General features: G+C 47.4%; 1 protein-coding gene across 1 annotated transcript in view; it reads right to left on the bottom strand.

Moving 5' to 3' along the window:
- Itpr1 (inositol 1,4,5-trisphosphate receptor type 1) overlaps positions 1-20,307 on the bottom strand; it is a 297,390-nt gene that overhangs the window by 30,422 nt on the left and 246,661 nt on the right. Inside the window, exons 53-58 of the mRNA XM_070018999.1 lie at positions 18,161-18,283; positions 11,785-11,960; positions 7,640-7,804; positions 2,769-2,964; positions 1,525-1,617; positions 393-535 (exon numbers count right to left, since the gene is read on the bottom strand). Of these exons, the coding sequence (XP_069875100.1) occupies positions 393-535; positions 1,525-1,617; positions 2,769-2,964; positions 7,640-7,804; positions 11,785-11,960; positions 18,161-18,283 (896 nt within the window). The remainder of the gene's footprint in view (positions 1-392; positions 536-1,524; positions 1,618-2,768; positions 2,965-7,639; positions 7,805-11,784; positions 11,961-18,160; positions 18,284-20,307) is intronic.

Here is a 20,307-nt window from a genome sequence, read left to right as displayed (position 1 = left end):
GGGAGGGGGACACAAGTCAGGGGACCCCCTTGCAGCCTCCTGCCGTGCAGAGCCCGGGCCTGGCTCCAGCCGGGCCCATGTCCCTTTGTTAAACTGGGTACAATGGCTTCTCTATTCACCCCCCAGAGTCCACAGTGTGCATTTTCCAAGTGTGGGATACAATCCAAAGGTTCTGGTCATGTCTGGAAACGTGGGGGGGGGGGGGGGAGGGCAGACCCCAACCCTGAAGGGGACAACCTATGTCTAGGGACCGGAGAAGCACAGCGCCCTGCCCAGGCAGCTGGCCACCCCACAGGGCTCGGCACCCCCAGCAGCGCCGCTGCGCTGCGCTCCCAGCCCCCGCCCGGCGGCCCCTCCCCCGCACCCGCGCCCTTCCTTCCAGGTGCACTCACCTCCTTCGATGGCTTCCGGAGCACGTCTCCCACTCCGCCCCCACTCCGCAGCCCGTGACTCAGCACGGTGACGATGCACATCAGCAGGGTCTCGCACGTGTGCTCCTTGTCCTGCTCCGTTTGCTCCACGGGGACTACCAGCGCTGTGAGCAGGGCAAGTCACCAGTTAAATTGGTTTGGAACGCTAGAGTTGTCTTAGTACAGCTAAGGCCATCTTAGCCCTCAGTACTGAGCTCCTTTTATGGAGACTAAACTCTCAGTACTGACCTCCCTCCATGAAGACTAAAATGTTCCCCGTCTTTGCAGATGGCCAGCTCTAACCACACCCGTGAACACAGTAGTACTGGGGCTTCAGATATGTTTTACTAGGTACTCAGAGTTAGAGGCGTCTTGCTTCTTGGGTGAGGGACCGGCCAGCGTTTCACAGTGGGGTTTTAAGGGCTGAGACATGGCTGGATTTCCAGCGGTTCCGCTGGATGCATGGCTTTGCTGTTTATCTCACTGGTTTATGGGTGAAGAACCGTGTGTCCCCACCCCGCCCCCTCCTCCAGTACAGTTAGGACAGTCTAGCTAAAGCAAAGATCTCATCATATCACATCCTGTCAACAACTGCAGGCAGCTTTGGGATGGACCTTTGCTCCTTACCTAAGATGTGACCCTCTGGTTGAATCATGCCCGGCTACTCGGCTTCCACATGGTTAGCATCTCCCTATAGCTGCTGTGTTGACCGTGAAGCCTTAACATACATCACTTTTACTATCTCCAAGATCTACCCACCTGCCTTTGCCCACACCTCCTGTGTTTCAGTTTAGACCTGGCCTGTTTGATGATACCCTTGTCCCAGTATTAGGCTGGGGGTAGACTCGACCCTCTGTTCTGCATCTGGGTTCCCAGCCTCGGAGACACTCTCCGGTGATCAGCTATTTACCTGCCTGCCTCCCACACCCCACAGGACAAGATGGTCCCTGATATAGACAGATGCTCCTTCCCATGTGGCCTCCTTCTGCCCCCAATGCCCCTCATCTCTCTTCGACACTCGGCTGCACGTCTGAGCAGTGCATCTGTTCGAACTGCTTCGGCCTCCTGCTCTGCGGGGTGTCAGGGCTGGTGTGGGGCAGGCCGTGTGTCCTACCTTCCTTAGGGGCGGGGGAGGAGCAGTTCTCCCCTGTCTCCACCCTGCACACGTCAGAGTACAGGAACTCTCTTGCCAAACTCTCGCTGGTTTCTGAGAGAGAAGGGAATTTTGTAACAAACAGCATATGGTTAAAATGTTTGACGTCCCCAATTCACGGCTGATTAAACAATCCTTTACATAAATAACACCCTCCGATCTTGCATATAAATTCAAAGCAGAGATGTGATTTACACTTTCCTTTGGTGATCTGGACGGGAAAACCGCCAAAAAACGTCAACTCTTGTAGGCTTACTAGAAACATCGCACTTAAATAGCACCTCTCTAACTTTAAGGACAAACCGCGGCGTCTCTTAAGGCAGAAACTACTGAATGTACAGACTCCTGTAAGATGAGAGGAAAAGTCTGCGAGAGAAGCATCACCAGGCACGAGGAGGAAAGCCAGGGTCCAGAGCCTGAAGATGGGTGACGGCCGGTGCGGCCCATCGTCAGCTTGACCCCGGGTTTCATGCCATTCGCTCAGTTTCTTCCTGGGACTCGGGGAGCCTGGCTACCTGCTCCCAAATCAGATGTCTTTCATTAAGTAGGGGCAGTTGCTGTAATCGAGAGACAAGAGCTCTTGGGTAGGAATCAAGTATGTGGTTGCTGTTTTCCATTCTTAAAATTGGAAGTCTGTTTTTGCCGTGTCTAAACATCACAGGAGCTCACCATAAAACCTGACTATGGAAAAGGCCCTGGAGAAAGCCACTGCTAGCCACTCGGGGTTCCATCTGTCCACATTTTAAACCACATATGAACTTTTTAATGAAAAAAAAATGCCCGCCCCCCCCCCTTAAGTATACATTCCTAGAAGTTGATTTACTAAGCCTAGGGAATGCATACTCTTATGCTTTCAAAAAGGTGTACTAGTTTAAAACAATGGTAAATAAATTAAGGAAAGATCCGGCCGCTTACTCTTAGCATGTAATGTACAGCACCGCCCTTTAAGCAAAGTGAGAAGCCCTGTGTTCACAATTCATAATCTGTTATTAGGGAGAGAACTATATTTCTAAAATCATCATTTTCTCTAGATCAGTTATGATTAGGAAATTGTTTTTTTTTAATTATCCTTAGTTGTACAAAAGAGTTAATTCAACATGCCACTCTGTAAGTACCAAACATCTCGATCAGTGCCACCCCTTCCGCCCTTCTCCCTCTAGGAAACAGCGATGACATTAAAAAAGATCAGAAGACCACAAACTCACCTGGAACAGCTGTTTCATTGGGCAATTTATCTACTTCCAAGATAAAATCATCCTTGAAGAAAAGATATCCCACTATGGAAAACAGGTAGACCAGGATCAGAGCCAGCACTGCTGTCAAGATGATAGACCGTCCGTTGCGGGTGACGCTTTTGATGACATTAAGCAATGTCTCTTCTCGGTACACTAAATCAAAAAGCTTCAAAAACAAGAAAAGAACGGGATGATTTTTAAAGAAGCCTCTCTATCAGAAGTGTATCATTACCGCATAATGAAGGCACAGTCCACAGCCCATTCACCCTCTTGGAAATGCAATAGCAGCGTTATACTAGGATCTGAACACTGAATGTCTTACCTGCCTTCAAGTGAGAACCAAGATGGAAAAAAAATGAGAAAAGTAAATACAGAAGAGGGGTCAAGAAAGAGCAACCACTCCAAGTAGTACACGAAGCAGGTCAAATGTCCTAGACATAGAACACACGAATTTCAAAGAGCAAAGGACAAGAGAGCGAGCGTGACTAGACGTGGCATACATCAGTTAGGGCCTAAGTCTTGAGTTTCTCCTAAGGGCCAGCCATCCTGGTCCTCGCTGTTCTGGGGTGAGTGTGTGGTGGGGACGCAGGCATGCTGCAAGCCAGAGCCAGCAGCAAAGCTGTTGGGCTTCAGGAAAAGCTCCGATCTCAGCTCTGCTAAATGTGTTTCACTGTGATCACGGGCCTGGTACTGTCCTTGTCCCTCTGGGGCCTCAGTGTCCTTCTGTGCAGACTGGCCGATGGAACTGTCCTGAAGAATGAAGGGGGAACATAGCACACAAGCACACTCCCATGATGAGTAAGTACCATAAATGCAATCATCCATTTCCTGATGAACAAAGAGACTGGGGCAAGGTTACTTATGGTGTGGCAGGGACACTGGTGACGGGGATACACCAGGAAGCCTCGTCCCTTATGCTCCTTCCCCAGTGGGGGGGCTGGGGGAACCCCATGCCAGGGGACCTGCTCTGCAAGAAGCTGGATCCATAGAGCCATACCCAGGCGAAACTCCCCAAGGACTGCCATCACGGCTAGTTGGCCGAGGGAATGCTGTGGCAATGGGCAGTGTTCTCTACAGCCACTCTTACACAATAGAAACTTAGACACGTTTTTGAAATTAAAAATAACACGTAAAGAAAACTGCTTTGCTCTGTCGCTGGACTGGCTGTAAGGAAGGTCGTGATCTTCCTGCCTCCGCTTCCTAAGCAGCTGAGATTTCAGATGTGGGCCACCAGGCCCCGGTGGAAATCTGGATTTTTACTATGGGCTCTGTGCTAACCTAGTCTTCTCCTCTCTACAGTGGCCTCCACTGTGGCTTTAGGGTATGACTGGGCAAAGTGAAGTCAGCCAGATGGAAAAGGGCCTAGCTCCCGGATCTACTTTGAATTTATGACAAGACGCTAGTCACATCATCTCACCCTTCCGGGCCTCGATTTCCTCATCTGTGGAATAAGTGGACTCAACTAGCTGACCTCTGAATCCCTTCTAGTTTTGAATTTTACACCCGAGCTCCATTTCCTGCCCAAGAAACTTTGTTTTTTGGCTAAGCTCGATCTGTGTCTTAAGAGAACGGGTAAGGAAGGGTCCTCCGGAGGAAGTCAGGAGGAATCCGTGTGAGAGGACAAAAGGCTAAGGTTGCTGTTAATGTTGGTTAAACATTTCCCTGCAACCCCAATGGAAGCGGTTGAGCACTCCACACAATACACAAAAGCTACTTGTTTGCTGTGTGTAACAATCACAGAGCCCCACATCACAGAAATGGCAGGTGACTATTCTTCTTCATATTTATTAACGATTTTCATTTTGAAACAACATGCATTATTTATATAAGGGAAAATGCTTTAATTAAAAAAATGACCCATGTTCAAGAAAACATAGGATACAAAAAAAGTCTCTAGTAATTCCATCATCCATATAGTCATCTAATGAACAAGTTATTTCCTTCTGACCTTGAAAAGATACAAGATACACATTTTTTTAAATAAAAATAAGATGCCACAATACTGGCAGATAGCCAGTCTTTCACCTAACAGTCATGAACATTCATTTTCATGTCAAATATGATCTCCTAGTATTTGCTTAGATGGAAACAACACCATTAACATAACTAATATTTTTGAACAGTCAAGATGTCTCAGTTACATATAAGTTTACATAATGCTGTAAGGAATACCTCTGTGTGTGTTTCTATACATACGTGTGTAGTTATTTCTTTGGAGTTTATTTCCGCAAACAGAAACTAGGTTACAATAGTCACATATCGCCTGTTGTGCCTACACAGGTTGTATAGCAGTATAGCAGTAGTTGTTTTTTTAAAGCCTATTTTGTCCCCCATTGCTATCAGTACTGCGAACGATCCTGCCTTTTTTTTTTTTTTTTTTTAATGTTTTCTTCATGTCTTGAGTAAAATGGGGATCATGCACTGGTTTAATTAGCCTGTCTTTATTCAGCCTTGAGGATGAACAAAAACGTTTCTGTGTTCACTGACCATCTGGATTTCTCCTTTCGTTACCTGCTTGCTTATGAACTTTGTACGTTTTCATCTCCGGTGTTAATATTTCTCTAAGTACACAAAGGCAAGTTTGAGGCCAGGTCCAGCCAGTCTCTGGGGGGTCGGGAGACTTTAATTAGGCCACCAGATTACTCAGTGTCCTTCCTGGACCCCTGGCTGGCGGCCACGGGGGGGCAGGGCGCCCCACCCCGTGGCATGGCTTCCTCTGATGGAGGCCTCATTCTTTCTACAGAAAACCCAGCTTCTTTTGGTTGCCGGGTTTCCTTCTTTGTAGAATAATTTGAATAGTTTCGGTACTGTGTCCGTGGTCCTCACCAGACACGGTCAGTAGCTCAGCACTGCTTTTAACACCAAAAAAGGAGCTTGTCACTTCAGGCCGCAGGGAAGCCAAGGCCCAGAGTGCTCAGAAAACCCTCCCAAGTACAGAAGAGACACCCAACATGGTCTACACTACATTTTTCTAAGAGGGAATTGAGCTCAGGTAACACCACCAGGAAAGCTTAGAATTCTTTGTGGTCAGGAAGGGATCTGACATCACACCCATAAGACTGTGCTAACCACCGGTCTGACAGGGCAGGAGCTTTTCCACGTGTTCAGATAAGAGGTGATGTGGACGTGGGGGCTCATGGGAGCTGGGGTACCATCCTGCCTCTGCCGCTTCCTACGTGGCTTTGGATCGGCTCTTGGGCACCCTTACCGAGGTTTCTAGATGCAATCTGAAGACATCATCTACCTCCAGTGGGATTGTGAGCGCGTAGGGGAAGAGGAGACGATGAACATGTGGTAAGCGATAAAAGTGAGGCTGTGAGATAGGGATTCCATCTCAAGGCTCTGTCTGCTGTATCCAGCAAGGCCCTGGCTGGCCGGGCAAACAGGCGGAGATGATGCGAATGGAGAGAAAAGGAAAGGGAGCTAGTTGGAGGCAGACGGTAAAAAGTCAAATGCTTCTACCAGGAGAAGAATACAACCATCCAAACAGTGTCCATCTCTTGGGAAAGACCCCTTGGCAGGGGGACAACAGACAACACCACACCGAGTGAGCCAGGGAAGGAATTTGCTGGGTTAGCAGACGTAGGTTTCCCTGACTCACAAGCCAGAACCTCAACGAGGGCCGTTACTGTGTGACCCAAAAAGGTTCTGAAATAGATACAAGGCTCTAAAGATTTTTGATACGGGAGTGACCAAAATAGGCCACACAATGGCAGACACTTCCTGAGACTTCTCTGCCTAAAACCTCAGAGCTCAGCCAGACCTATTTTAAAATGAGGAGAAAGACTCTATTCCCATGTAGCCTGCCAATACCTACCACTAATGGAATGAGCTCATGCTGGTGAAGTCTTTATGGTATTTTGGATGGGAGAGGCAACAGAAGATGACAAAGACAGTAATAGCCAACCGTCATGTTGCCGTGCTATTCTAAGCCTTTGACACGAACAGCTGCACAGAATGCCTTCAAGGAGACAGATCATTCTCCTCACTAGTAGATGGGGAAATCAAGGCACCGAGCAATGAAGTAACCAGCTCAGAAAACAGATGGCTAGCACCTCCTTCGAGAGTTTTCCTTTCTCTGTTTTCTCTAAAGCCTTGGGTCATTTTTCAGTCTTCCCATTTTTGTATTTCTAAGTCACTTAAGGCAGGCCAAATTTCTATTTCCTGCCATGTTGCATAGATACGTGGAAACAGTTTCTTGTTTGCAGTGCTGTCAGTCCAGATTCCCCTTAATTACAGGACAGTAAACAGTTACTTGCTTTGCAATTTAAAAACATGCTCCGAAGAGAGGGGACAGAAGCGACTCATTCTATAGACTCTCAACAGATTAGTCACTTGGCTCACGGGGAACAACATGACTTCTACTGAAAAGGCTTGCTGGGTGGACACACCTGTCCAGCTCATGACCACGGGGGTGGGGCTCTGGACATGGCCCCGCTCTTTGTGGTCACTCCATGTCTACATTGAGAAATGGGTCCCGTTGGGACTGAAGACGATGACAGTTTCAGAAAAACATTCCCTTTGGCAAGCGCTGCCTGAGTCTGAGAAACAAAGGTGCCCAGAGAGGACGCCTCTCCTGGGCCAGGTGAGCCCCTTCTTTACCGGAAGGCAAGTGCGGTGTTGCTGTTCTGGGCAGGGGACACACTGAGACTGCACAACCCGGGCTCAAGAGAGCTGCCTGGTTTCCTGTGTCAGATCTCCATACGGTGGGCGTTGTGGGGCCTCCACCTTAGCGGACCTGGCGTGCCAACTGCCATTCACAGGCAGGGTTGGCGAGGCCAGAGGCCAGAGCACACTCTGCTGTTGTCTGCATGTGAAATATTCTGACACACAGTACTCACCAGCAAACTGTAGAAGAACTCGTGGACAAAGAGCCCCATGGCGCAGATCAGCAGATAGAGCAAATGATAGAGGAACTCAACATCCAGAACCATGGCTCGGTAACCCCTGGTGAATGTTCCACAGTTGCCCACAAAGCTCATCAGAAAGATGATTTTATTGCAGACCTGAGGACAATCGGGGGGGAGGAATTAGATGGTGTGTATCAGACCCAACTGTGCGTGATCACTCGCTCGGGGAGTGTCTCACTCAGACCTGCCCAGAACCATTCTGTAACTCCAAGTCATTTCACGCATTGCTTTTCAGGCACAGCACAAATAAACCGGCAGGCAAATAATTGCATGTGCAACCGTAATCAAGAAGTGTTTGACTATGGCAAAACAAAATCAACACACACTGAGATTCTAATTTCCAGAGTGAGATATGAATCACATCTAAACATTCTTCCGTGAGTTAGTCAAACACAGAAGCCACCTCTATCCATGAACTCTGTGCTCAACATGATTCAAAGTGTTTGCTGAATTTGTGACATTCTAGACATTTCAGGGTTTCAATTTGATGAGACATAGACAATTCTTGTCTTTTCTCCCCCCCCTGCTCCTGTTTATGAGGAAAATGAGAATTTTCTTGGGGAAACAAAAGTAAAATGTTTGATACGTTTGATTTCCCCTTCCTTCCTTTCTTCCTTCTTTCCTTCCTTCCTTTCTTCCTTCCTCCCTTCCTTTATTGTGAAAATACCATATAAAGAGGGGTTACAATTACATGGGCAAGATAATGAGTACATTTCTTATCAAGCATTGCTGACTCCTCCTTTGTTTCCCCTTCCCATCTCCCCCCCACACCCCCCCCTCTTTCTTCTAGGACTAAGTTCTGGTTTTCTTTTGGGGATGGTCCATATCTAGGAACTGGTTCTTGAGGTCTGGCTGAGGTTGCAGGCTGGCTAATCGCATTTTATTTTCTGGTGAGGCACGAAGCCAATCAGAGCCAATGGCATCTACAGTGCTCTTCCCCAGGATTGCAAAAAAAAAGAAAAAAAAAAGACTACTTTGTTCTTGTTCACAGACCATGAACTAGAACAGGTATACGCGCTGGTTCTGCTGGCATTCGCTTACCATCCCCCCAGAATATGAGAGCACCCTCAGTCCAGAGGAGATGGGCCGGAAGACAGGACAGAGGAACTGGGCCCTGATGTCACGTCTGGCCCCTGTATTCAGCTACCCCTGAAGTTACCCTCTTGGTTTTCTCTTCTGCTTCTGCTTGCACGGAGGGGGTGTGTTGACTCCTGAGTGACAGGTAAAAGAGTCGTAGTTCCTACTGGACCATCCAGTCCCATCTGGGATAGACACGCCACACCTACAAGTCGGCCTCCAGGAACATGTAGAAAAACTCCACTGGGAAGGTTAGAGAGGAAGCTCTTCGAATGTACTTGGTAAAGCCATCTTCTGCTACCCTAGCTTTCTTGGCTGCAGCTGGCAGGCACTTATGCCAGCTAATCTGTAGGTCGGTGTAAGCAAGCCTCTCCTCAATCAGATATGTGAGGAAGCCAACACCTGAGAGAACCTCTGGTGTTCTCAGGTGGAGCGTGCCAGTTGCCCAGGGCGCCAGTGCTGTGAACTTCGCTGGTGAGGGGCTTTCACAGGATGGGGGCGGGGATCACTGACTAGACAACCCATGCTGATGCAGGGGTAGCCAGGGTGGAGGCCGGGACAACGAGGCCTGAGGCTGACATGCTTCCACTTGGAGAGAGCAGCAGCTTCATCTGAATCCACTTTTCTCTTCAGCTTCTATTGCTTCCCCAGCATGCATCTCCTATTAACTCACGATCTCGGCTGCTGTCCCCACTCTTAATTCACTCTGCTTCCTTATCTCCAATCTGGCTTCCAGCTTCAGCTCCTTCCAGAAGTAGCTTTTGTAAAGTCTTCCCTGGGGATCCTGCCTGAGTATGTTTGCTTTTTTTTTTGTTTTTTTTTTTTTTTCTCCCTTTCAATTCCCCTTGGTTTAAAAAGCTCACCGCTCCATCCTGACCGCAACTCTTTGTTCAACCACCACCGTGGTGGCCTCTTCCTCCTTCCTGCCCCTCCCCCTTCCCCTCCCCCTCCCATGTGCTCCAGGTGGTCTTTCTCTTTCCCCCTCTCCGTCTCCATTTCTCCTTCTCTTCCTTGCACTTGACCGAATGATGATCATCGCTGATTTGCTCTTTTCTCTGATAGCTAATATTTCTCTAAGTGGTAATTAATTATCCGATTTGAACCTTCCCCACAAATTATTTGTGGTAGAGAAGTTAATACAGTGTGCAATGATTATAGGAAAGGAAAAGAACTAGAGAATCCATAGAAGACCACCTCTAAGGTATTCTTCTTCTTCCCTCCCTCTCTCCCATCCTTTTGTCCATTCACTCATCTACCCACCCACCCACCCATCCGTCCGTCCAGTATTTCCTTCTTAAATAACTTCCTCTCAGGGAAGGCTGCAGCTGCTCTCCCCCTTCAGCCTTATCTAGCAGCCATTGTGGTCCTGCATTTCCAAAAGCCAAAGCACACAACAGTGTGCTGTGTCACCTCAACCCTAATAAACCGACAATGTGAATACGTGCGCCCCGCAAATTGGATCACGGCGTGACTTCCTTTCAGCTAGTGGCCGTATCCTTCTCTCAGGCGCCCAGGCCTGGAAGTTTGGTGTGATATTTGTCTCTGTCATTATCAAATGAAGACAGCCATGTCTTCTTTGCCTGAAGAAAGAGACCAGGCTGCTCTTCTGACGAGGCCCAGACGCGGCCTCTCCGTGGAGAGCCTTCCTTCGCACGGGGACACCTGCACGTTCCCTCTTTCTTCTTCTACACTAACGACCCACGCCGGGCCTGCCGCAGCCCAGCCAACAGGGCTGCCACCACAGCGCCTCCCGCCCAAGTACCTGCAAACCGATTTTTTGCTTCACTGGGAGGCCGCACCTTCAGCACGGATGTTCGTGGCTTTCCCGGTTCCCATTTGAATTTTCACCAGACCTGTGTGTCCTCTGCCAGTCACGTGTGGCTGCCTGTGACACCCGGGGGTGGACTCTGCCCATCGGTGTCTCCTTCCCCTCAAGCAGGACCCGAGTCTAGGTGGAAAGGACGTCCTACCACTCCTGCCTCGGGAAGGAGATCGCCTACGCCTGCTCTGCGTCCCTGCCCAGGACGGTGAGGAGTGGGCCTGTGCGAAGCTTTCTGCACCGTCAGCACCCAGCTGGGAGACAGCTTCACCTTTATTTTGGTATTGTCAGGATCTCAGCTTCTTCATGTGCTCATGCATAGAAATTTCTGGAAGGTGCTTTCAGATAATGTAGTACATGGCATGCCGTATCCAAATTTTCTCCCTCCCCCTCCTCCCGCCCCCACTGGGAAACCTGTGCAATGTATAGTCTTTCTTTTTTTCATCAGTCGTGGGGCTTGAACTCAGGGTCTGGGCGCTGTCCCTCAGCTCTTCAGCTCAAGGCTGGCGCTCTACCACTAGAGCCACATTACCACTTTCGGATTTTTCTGTTTATGTGGTGTGGAGGAATAGAACCCAGGGCCTCATGCATGTGAGGGAAGCGCTCTACCACTGAGCCACCGTCCCGGCCCCTGTACAGTCTTTATATCAGCCATATCCACTGTCCAAGAATCCTCCCACGGACGCAGGGGCTGTTAACCTTCGACGGCAGTGAGGTGGGTTTCCATGTCACCACTGACTTCCAAGCGCCTGTCCTCAACCCTCCGCACTGTCTGCCACCCGATCGGTGTGTGATCAGTTCCTCTCACCTCCATTTCTATTTCTGCAGGGCCTTTGCGGAAGTGAGTGCATGTTACTATTTCATCACTTGACTTACTGGCTAAAATCTATAGCACAAACAAACCTTTGGCCAGATTGGCAAACTTATTTCAATCTTGACTTCGATCTTCTGGCTTCACTGCTGAGGAAATCCCCTAAAAATGGCACCGCCAGGAAGCTCCCGCTGGCCTGGGAAGGTCAAGAGGAGATGCCCACCCATGGCATTCTCCTGCTTGTGCTACTTGAACGGTTGACGCAAACAGTATTTTTTTGTTCTGGGCTGAAAGCCCAAGGACCAGAATAGAAAGCCTTCCTATTTACCCACAAACACACACTGTGGCTACAAAGATAGCCATACTTACATTGAAAGCGCCCAGCAGAAACAACGTGGGTTGTAACCCGACGGAAAATATCAGCCGCAGAATTGTGGAAGCAATTAGGGCCCGGATGCCATGGGGTTTGGGCAGGGCAATGACGATGGCCAGGGAGATGAGCATGGCTGTCCACAGCAGGCCGGACCAGTGCGGCTCTAGCGTTCCTGGAAGGACAGAGCAAGGTCCTATCACATCAGGTCGCGAGGGAAACAGAGGCGATGGATCAGGGCAGGTCCCGCCTCACAGTCTAGGCCCCAGATATAACCCGCCACGTCCATGTCTTTGGGCTTCCAACCATCGTACCTGTTTTCCATCTGGGAAATTTCTTCTCCCTTTCCTATGCATCTTCACTTTAGCTTAGATAGGATCACTCGCGGAAAGTCTCCCCTATCTCTTTCTTCCTCAAAAAGAATGCCAGGTGTCCCCTCTTCCTCTGCACATTCCTACACTTTCTGGAAAACCAAGACTTTTTTTGTGCTGGGCAATTATTCTGTCCCTGAGCTGGACATCCATCCCATAGGAAGTTACCTTCTGGAGTTAACTCCCGGTGTTGACTTCTCTGTCTGTCTGTCTAGACTGCACCTCATTGAACACTTGCTAGACACTTGTTCAGTAAATAAAATTCACACACGTGTCACAAGTCACTCTTGGGGGAGGAGGCAAACTACAAGCCTATACTTCCTTTCTATTACAGGAACACTCTAGGTCCCCTGGCTGCATCAGACTTCCCAGGGAAGCAGCTTCCGTGTCAGGAGCATCATCTACAATTAAGATCACCCCTGCAGTCCAAGAGCTTCCACCAGTTTTTGTCATCTCTTGCTATTGCAAGTTCTATTTAGAGTGTCCCACGAGATGTCTTGGTTATATAACATGAGCCAACATGGCTAAAAATATAGTTCTGTAAAACACTCATTAAAAAAAAAAAAAGAAACACCCCTATTGCAAATGCTGTCACATTTTTGAGTTTCCCTCGGATGTAGACAAGCAGCACTACGTGATTAAGGACGCTTATGTAAAGTTCACTTCGTCTGAACTGCAGGGACTACACCACCATTCAGCAAGAGGCGCCTGTGCAATACAGCTCTTCCACTCCAGGCCACGCCTACCCAGACACTTTCCTCCTCTGTAATCACTGTTCCTCTAGCCCCAGCCGCAGATTTCTGTCCACCTGTGGTATGCATTAAACCTGGTCAGAAATGGGCCAACACTTTCAGAAATTCCAAGTCTGGTATGCACATCATTCTTGTGTACATTTTTGGGCTGTCAAGTGTATTAGGCCCCTGATGTTATGGATGATTCATTTTTCCCAATCATCTCATGAAGATGGTAGAATATCTCTATTATCAAGAAATTCCAGTCTTAGGCTACCTATCTTGCCCAGAGTGACCCAGTGAATGGACGGAGGTAACGTACCTCTAAGGCCACCATTAAAATACAATCCACCCAATATAAGTATGCAATTTGGTGAATTTGCACATGTGTGCGTGCACACAGTGCTAGGATTTGAACTCAGGACAACGTGCTTGCTAGGTAGGTATTCTATCACTGAGCTATACCTCCCTCCTTGTTCTGTACTGGTTATTTTGAGATAGTCTTGCTTTTTTCCTGGGAGTGCATGTGAACTACGATCCACCTATTTTACTTATCACAGCTGGGATGACTATGTGGCATCTGCCACCACATCCGGCTTCTTCTTCGAGATGGAGTCTTATGCACTTTTTTTTTTTTTTGGTATGGGTTAACCTGCAACTGCAACTCTCCCAACCTCAGATGTCAAGGCACACGCCTCTGTGCCCAATTCTTGGTTGAGAAGGGGTTTTACATGTATGCCCGGGCTGTCCTTGAACCATGACTGTTTCCATCTTAGCTTCTCAGGTAGTTAAGAGTACAGCTGTGAGCCACTGGTACCTGGCTAATGATGTGATCAACAGATAAAACTGCCACCACCATCACACTCTTGAATATTATCAGCCTGGCAACAAGTTTCCTTGTGCTTCTTGGCTCAATGTTTTACTTTCTCTCAACCTGTAAGCGATCATGATACGTGTGCTGTCATTATATAACCTTTATAGGATTTCATTAAAACGGAAAAATTTGGGAGTGGAGGTGTGGCTCAAGTGGTAAGAGTGCTAGCCTTGTGTGAAAAAGATAGGGGACAGCCCTCAGGCACCGAGTTCAAGCCCCAGTACTGACACAAAAAAAGAAAAAAAATAAGTTTAGTAGGCAGCCTTTTGTGCCTGACGTCTATCACTTACCAAGTGACTAAGAGCCATTTGGGTCATTAGTGGGTGTTGGTCTGTCCTGTTGCTGAGTAATATGCTACACTATGGCTATACTACCATTTATTCATTCATTCAATAGTGAGTGGGTATTTAAATCCCTTCTAGTTTGGAGACATCATGAATGAAGCTACCAGGAACATTCAAATACAAATCTTGGAGTGAATATATGTTGTCAGTTCTCTTGGACAAATGCTTGATTTTTTTTTTTTTTTTTGTCAGTACTGGGGTCTGCACCCAGGGTCTCACACTTGCTAGGCAGATGCTTAAAATTGCTGAAGCTATATTCCAAGTCCTCTTTGCTTTGGTTAATTTTTTTTTTAAGACAGGGTCTTGTTGTTTGGCCTGGGTTGGCCTAGACTGTGATCCCATTTATGCTTTCTGCATGACTGAGGTGACAGGTATACACCACCACAGCCAGTTTCTTTTCCTGTTGACATAGGATCTACATAGCTTTATTTTTTTCCTGAGCTATCCTGAAACTCAAAATCCTCTTCATCTCCATCTCCCCAGTAGCTAGGATTACAGGCATAAGTCACCATCACCAGTGCCTAGCAGACCAATGGATCTTAAATATATGCATAACTATGAATTGCTGTCATATGGCTTTCCAAGATGACTGCCATTTTGCCTTCCCCTCTGTAGTACATGAGAGTTCTGCTTCCTCCACATCGTTGCTGACACTTGGTCTGCTGGCCTTTACAATGTCACCCCTGAAGTTGACAGTGGTATGTTACTGTGGTTTTATGTTGCAGTTCCCTGACAACCAGTGATACTGGACATCTCTCCATATGTTTTGCTTACTGATCTTTCTGTTTCTTCTGTGAACTGTCTTGTGGCCCACTTTTCAGTACGTCTGTCTTTCTATTGGAGAGTTCTAAGTATGTGAGTCTAATAACTGTGGCCAGTACAATAACATGTATGCAGAAGTCCGCTATGAAAGCAGCATTAACCAAAAATAGTACTGGATTACAAAAACCAACTTTGGAAAGATGTTTTAGAGACAGCTGGAGGAATTGGAAGTTTGGGCAGACTTAATACAAGATTTGCTGTTAGTTTTGTTACATATAATGGCATGGTAATTATACGTATTTTAAAACATGCTAATGAGCTAGAGAAGAACACTGAAATATTTATGGTCCAAACAACAAGATGTATAAACCTCTTTAAAGTGTTTCAGAAAACACAGTAGAGGGGATAGAGGAAACATGACAGGTAGAATGTTAATGATTAAACCTAGGCTGATAGGCATGTGGCAGTTCATTATTCTTTCTACTTGTGTGTCTACCTGAAGATATCAGTAATAAAAGAGTTTCAGAGGTCTTTCTACATTTGCTTGAACCATTATGGCACGCTTACAAATTCAGTAAGCATCTGCCCCTGCCTACGTGTCATGCTTCTGAAAGGCTGTGTGACTCATTCATTCTGAAATAAAGGGGTAGGAGTCATACTTTCAAACAGGAGCTTTTAAGGCCACTGCTGTTCTTGGCACCCACAAATCTTATGCACTGCAAAACCATATTAGCACACACAGCTAAGTGGGACATTTTGGATATCCTGGTTTTAGGATACAAGAAGTTGTAAGTGTATACATACCAGCATACTTCTTTTTCTCCTAGGTTGAGGCTCAAGCCCAGGATCTTGCTCATGCTAGGTAATTGCTCCACCATAGCTATACTTCTAGCCTCTAACAAACGCTGACCTCATAAAATACTTCCAGGTCCATGACACAGATCCTATTTCTAGGCAGGGTGAAGATAAGGAAGCAGATCTTATTCCTAGTCTCCAGAACATGGCTAGCAGGGACTGCACCAAACGCACGTAATACAAAAAGAAAACAGGGGAGTTACTAGGCTTGAGATGGCTTTAGGTTTCCTTAGGCTAGAGCAACTTGTTCCCTCCCACGAGCCCGGACTCTGTTTCAGTCATTAGCTTGAGGTTTTAAAGCCTGTGGCTCTCCGTTAGGCAGCCTAGACTCCCACAGCTCAGTGGGAGGTGAGGTCGGATTCAGAACGCACCATTTTAGAGTTAAGAGAACTCTTAATCCACTGAGTATTACACTTCGGTGGGAGTCAGGATGCTGTTACTGTCTTTCCTAACATCCCAAAGCCTCACAAGCATGGGCTCAATGGAAGCATCTAGTAAGATTAAGAGTAATTAAAAAAAAAATGGGTGAGCCAATGAGTGAGCGGGCCAGTGTTCAGTGCTATTAGGCCTAGACACTAAGTCTCTGGATTTTTCAAGTAGGACTTGAGGCTTAAAGGGCTGCCCGAACTCAGTGGCCTAGACACTTGCCTGAATGCTGCCACTAGGGACCAGTGAAGAAAAGTCAACGTGAACAGTGGAGTGGGCCTGTCTTAGGCCTGAACTCAGGGCCTGGGCACTGTTCCCTGTGCTTTTCCACTAAAAGTTACCACTCTGTCACTTGAACCCCAGCTCCATTTCTGGCTTTTTAGTGGTTAGAGAGAAGAGTTTCAAGGACTTTCTTGCCTGGGCTGGCTTCAAACTCTGATTCTCAGATCTCAGCCTCCTGCGTAGCTAGGATTATAGGTAGGAACCCCTGGTGCCTGATAACAGCACTTGAGGTTTTTTGTTTTTGTTTTTATTTTCAGAATTGGTGGGGGGGGGGCGTATGAAAAACACATCCAAAGCAATGGCTCAACTGTCATGCTGTGATGAGCACAGGTCTTCTGAGGCAGGAGGGGTTGGGGTCCAGGCCACGGCCATTGTCAGGACCTTTGTGCTCATATTCCCGCTCGGGTAAGGCGGTGTCCCCACAGAGAAGACGCTGTAGCCTTGTGTTTCCTGACCTGGCATTTAAAAGGAAAAAAAAAAAATTCCCCCTGGATGTGTGTGGAGGCCATACTTTGGGAGAAAAATCATCCACACGGCATCTTCAGTGCAACCTGAGGCCAGATAGAAAAGCTAACACTGCAGATGGGGCTAGATACATAAGCATTACATAACATGTCATCACTTTCAAATTGGTCTTTAAACACACTTTTATTACATACACATGTGCTGCAGACACCTTTGCCCGCATTATGAAGGGCAAGAGCCGAGCTGGAACCTACTCCCCCACTGTTTTGTTTTGTTTATATGGCTTACTTTGGAGTTTCTCTATCCCATTAGGACTCACACAGGTAGATCCTGGCAGATGGCTACATTACAACGGTGAAATGGTCTGCCAAAAACTGATGAAAACTTTAGCTAGAGAACTAGACCTCCCAGAAGGCTCAGGGGTAGGGCACTTGGCTAGCTTGTGTGAAGCCCTGGGTTCCATCTCCAGTACCACCAAGAGGAGGGAAGGAGGGCTCTAGGTTTAACTGAGGAGTATCTTAAAAGAGGACCCTACAAGGGTAAATATATTTCATGTACTAGGAGCAAATTGAGGGGTTCCCCAAACATGAATGCCCACCCTTAATGATGTGTTTTTGTAGCAAAGCATGGAGCACACTCGTGTGTGTGTGTGTGTGGGGGGGAGTGACCGGAAGGAGATGGTGGGTGGTAGTGGGCGGGGGAAATCCATGAATAATGCAATCAGCACTCTGCAGACTAAACATACTACTCCACTGAAGAGCCTTCAGCCATTCGAGTCTTCTCTGACCTCTGGCAAAAGCAAAAGCAGGGTAAAAAAAAAAATCCAGAAATTTATTACAAGGATTACAGTCTTTAGTCTGAAATCCATTCCAGAAGTATGGTGTGGAAAATCAGCAGCAGAATGATCATCACAATGTCTCTGCACTGAGTAAGCCTTGCTAAATCTCTCGACCTCTCTGACATATATTTCCCCAGTCTGTCCAACAAAGGGAGCGAAGGCAACTTCCCACGGGTTTAATATTTTTTTTTCTCCTTCTCTGCTAGTGGAAAAAATTATCCTGATATAGTATTTGATATAATATTTACGTTATCTGAAGTTAGAGCTCAACCTCTGAGGCGAAAGCTACCATCTCATCTTGTCTGCCAATGTGTAACTGGGATCCTAAATATGGCACCTACAGTTCCAGAAACACTATTTAGGATGTCAAGTCATAGACTTTCTGTTGGGATGGGTTGTTCCCTTAGAATTAAAAGACAGCGGATACCTCCTCGCACTCCTTTAAATGGGTAGAAGAACGCCACAAGCAGATTCATCAGGACGGCCAGGTTAAATGAGATGCTGCTCCAGAAAGACATGTTGCGAGCACACCAGTACAGGACGGGCTGGGCTGTGGAAACAGAGAGGAAGCCGCGTGAGGTTGGAGAACATGTGTCAAGGCGCTGGAATTCAGCACGGTCCTGCCTTCGCCTGGCCCCGCGCGGCCTCCACAAGCCCATTCCCGTTCCCATTCTTCACCCCAGTGGTAAAAATGATCATTTGTTTTGAAGTTGGCACACAGTGACATCGGACTGGTTCATTTCTGTTGGGAAAGCTCACGGAACAGAAGACGTATTGGGGGACAAGAGGAGAAGAAAAGGGGGAAAGCTGGAACATGGAAAAGGCCTGTGTGCCTTAGTCAATGCCATCAGCTAGAGAATCTGAGGGGTAGACAGAGTTCATGCCCTGACTTTCTGGTTCTCCCAGGCCTCCAGGACCAGATGAGATACCCAGAGAGACCCAAGAACTCAATAAGCTATTTAGAAAGGTCAGGGAGACGGAAGGGTCAGAGTTGGCTTAACTGGGCCTGTGACCAGGCCTGGTGCCATTTCCACATTCCTATCCCTGGCTCCAGTGCTCTGCTAACAATGATCCCTTGCCTCACATCCTGTCCCTTGCCCTTTCCCTCCCATCGGCCAATCACCCCCAGAGTGGGGAACCCAGGGGCATAGGCGGCAGATTGGGAAACGGTCAGCCGTGAAGCGTACATTTCCAAAGGCCCCAGGACATGGAGGAAGTGGGACGAAGCCATCCCAAAGGGGTAAGGGTCACTTTGCTATCACTGCCAGCCATGGCAGTCGCATGCTGTTCTCTGTGTCAGAATGACAAACCCGCGTCCATGCCTGGGCGCCACAGACCCATCTCACAGCGGTGCCTTCCACTTGTTCCAAAACACCAGTGGTAGGCAGTGCCCATGCCAGAAGCAATTTACAAAAGGCAGTTTCTGTCAATAGGATGGCTCTCCAGGGATGGGTCTGGAGTATGTGAGAATCATCTCTCTCATGTACTGTTCCCCCCCCCCCCCCAGTGAAGTCACCATTCGACTACAGGACAGCAGCCAATGGCAAATCATTGGCCCTTCTTCAATGATGCCCAGGGGCGGCAGCCAAGTCTCTGGAAGCTTCCATCGAAAATATTGTTGTGGTATAATTAAATAGATCCTTGGATAATTAAAAAAAAAATCACCTCTATCATGCTTGTACTTGGTAACAGGCCGTGTTTCCAAACAGCAGAGGAATAATCATTGAGTTTAAAATCCTTCATGTTATAAATGTGGAATACTGAGGCTTGCAGGGGGTAGCAGCATGCGTCATCTTATTTCCCAGGTTAGTAATCCTCTGGGGTCGGCGACAAGATAAAGATGAGTGACAGATGCCATTCAAAAGAGAAGGTGCAAGGATCCAGTTGACTGTTGGGAAATGATTGACTTTTTGTTGTTGTTAATTTCTGAAGCAAAGTTAAGATTAGAAATCTCTTGGTCTAGCTACAACAACTACTGGTATTTCTTCTGGGACTGAAGCCCAGTTCTGATCTGGTGAAGAAAACTCCAGAAGAGAATGGAGGTAAACAGCACAGAGTTGATCACCACTGAAGCTACGTGACAGGTACACAGAACCTACAGCCTACTCTCCACATGAATGCTATATGCTATATGTTACGCTATATGCTTATGATGTTACAGTAACAAGTTAAGGAGAAAATACAAGGGGCTGGCAAAGCTCAGCAATGGTCCATGCAAACCGGAGTTCCCCGAAGACAGTATGCCTGATATCAAACGCAAGTATGTGTCCTACATGATACTTCAGAACCAATACAGTAACTGCTCTTCAACTAGGAATGTAGAGGTCGGCTCAACCTTATTTTTACAATGCTAACAGTTTACTTTAATCACACTGCCGTTTTGAATCTAAACAGTCAGGCCTTTCAGAAGATATTGAGAGACCCACCTTGTGCAATATTTTCCTTTCCTGTCATGCACCAAACAGTGTTGCATTTGCCTTTCCAGACCTTTCTCCCACTTTCCATCACCATATGCTCTGCCTCTGCTGGAAGTCTAGGGGTGCTTCCCACACACACACTGGTGCGCCCCCTTCC

Source organism: Dipodomys merriami, unplaced genomic scaffold (genome assembly GCF_024711535.1).
Source record: "Dipodomys merriami isolate MVZ:Mamm:240054 unplaced genomic scaffold, mDipMer1.0.p SCAF_13, whole genome shotgun sequence".
Lineage (NCBI taxonomy): Eukaryota > Metazoa > Chordata > Mammalia > Rodentia > Heteromyidae > Dipodomys > Dipodomys merriami.
Note: the sequence above shows the minus strand (reverse complement) of the source record. Positions and strands in the feature narration are given on the sequence as shown.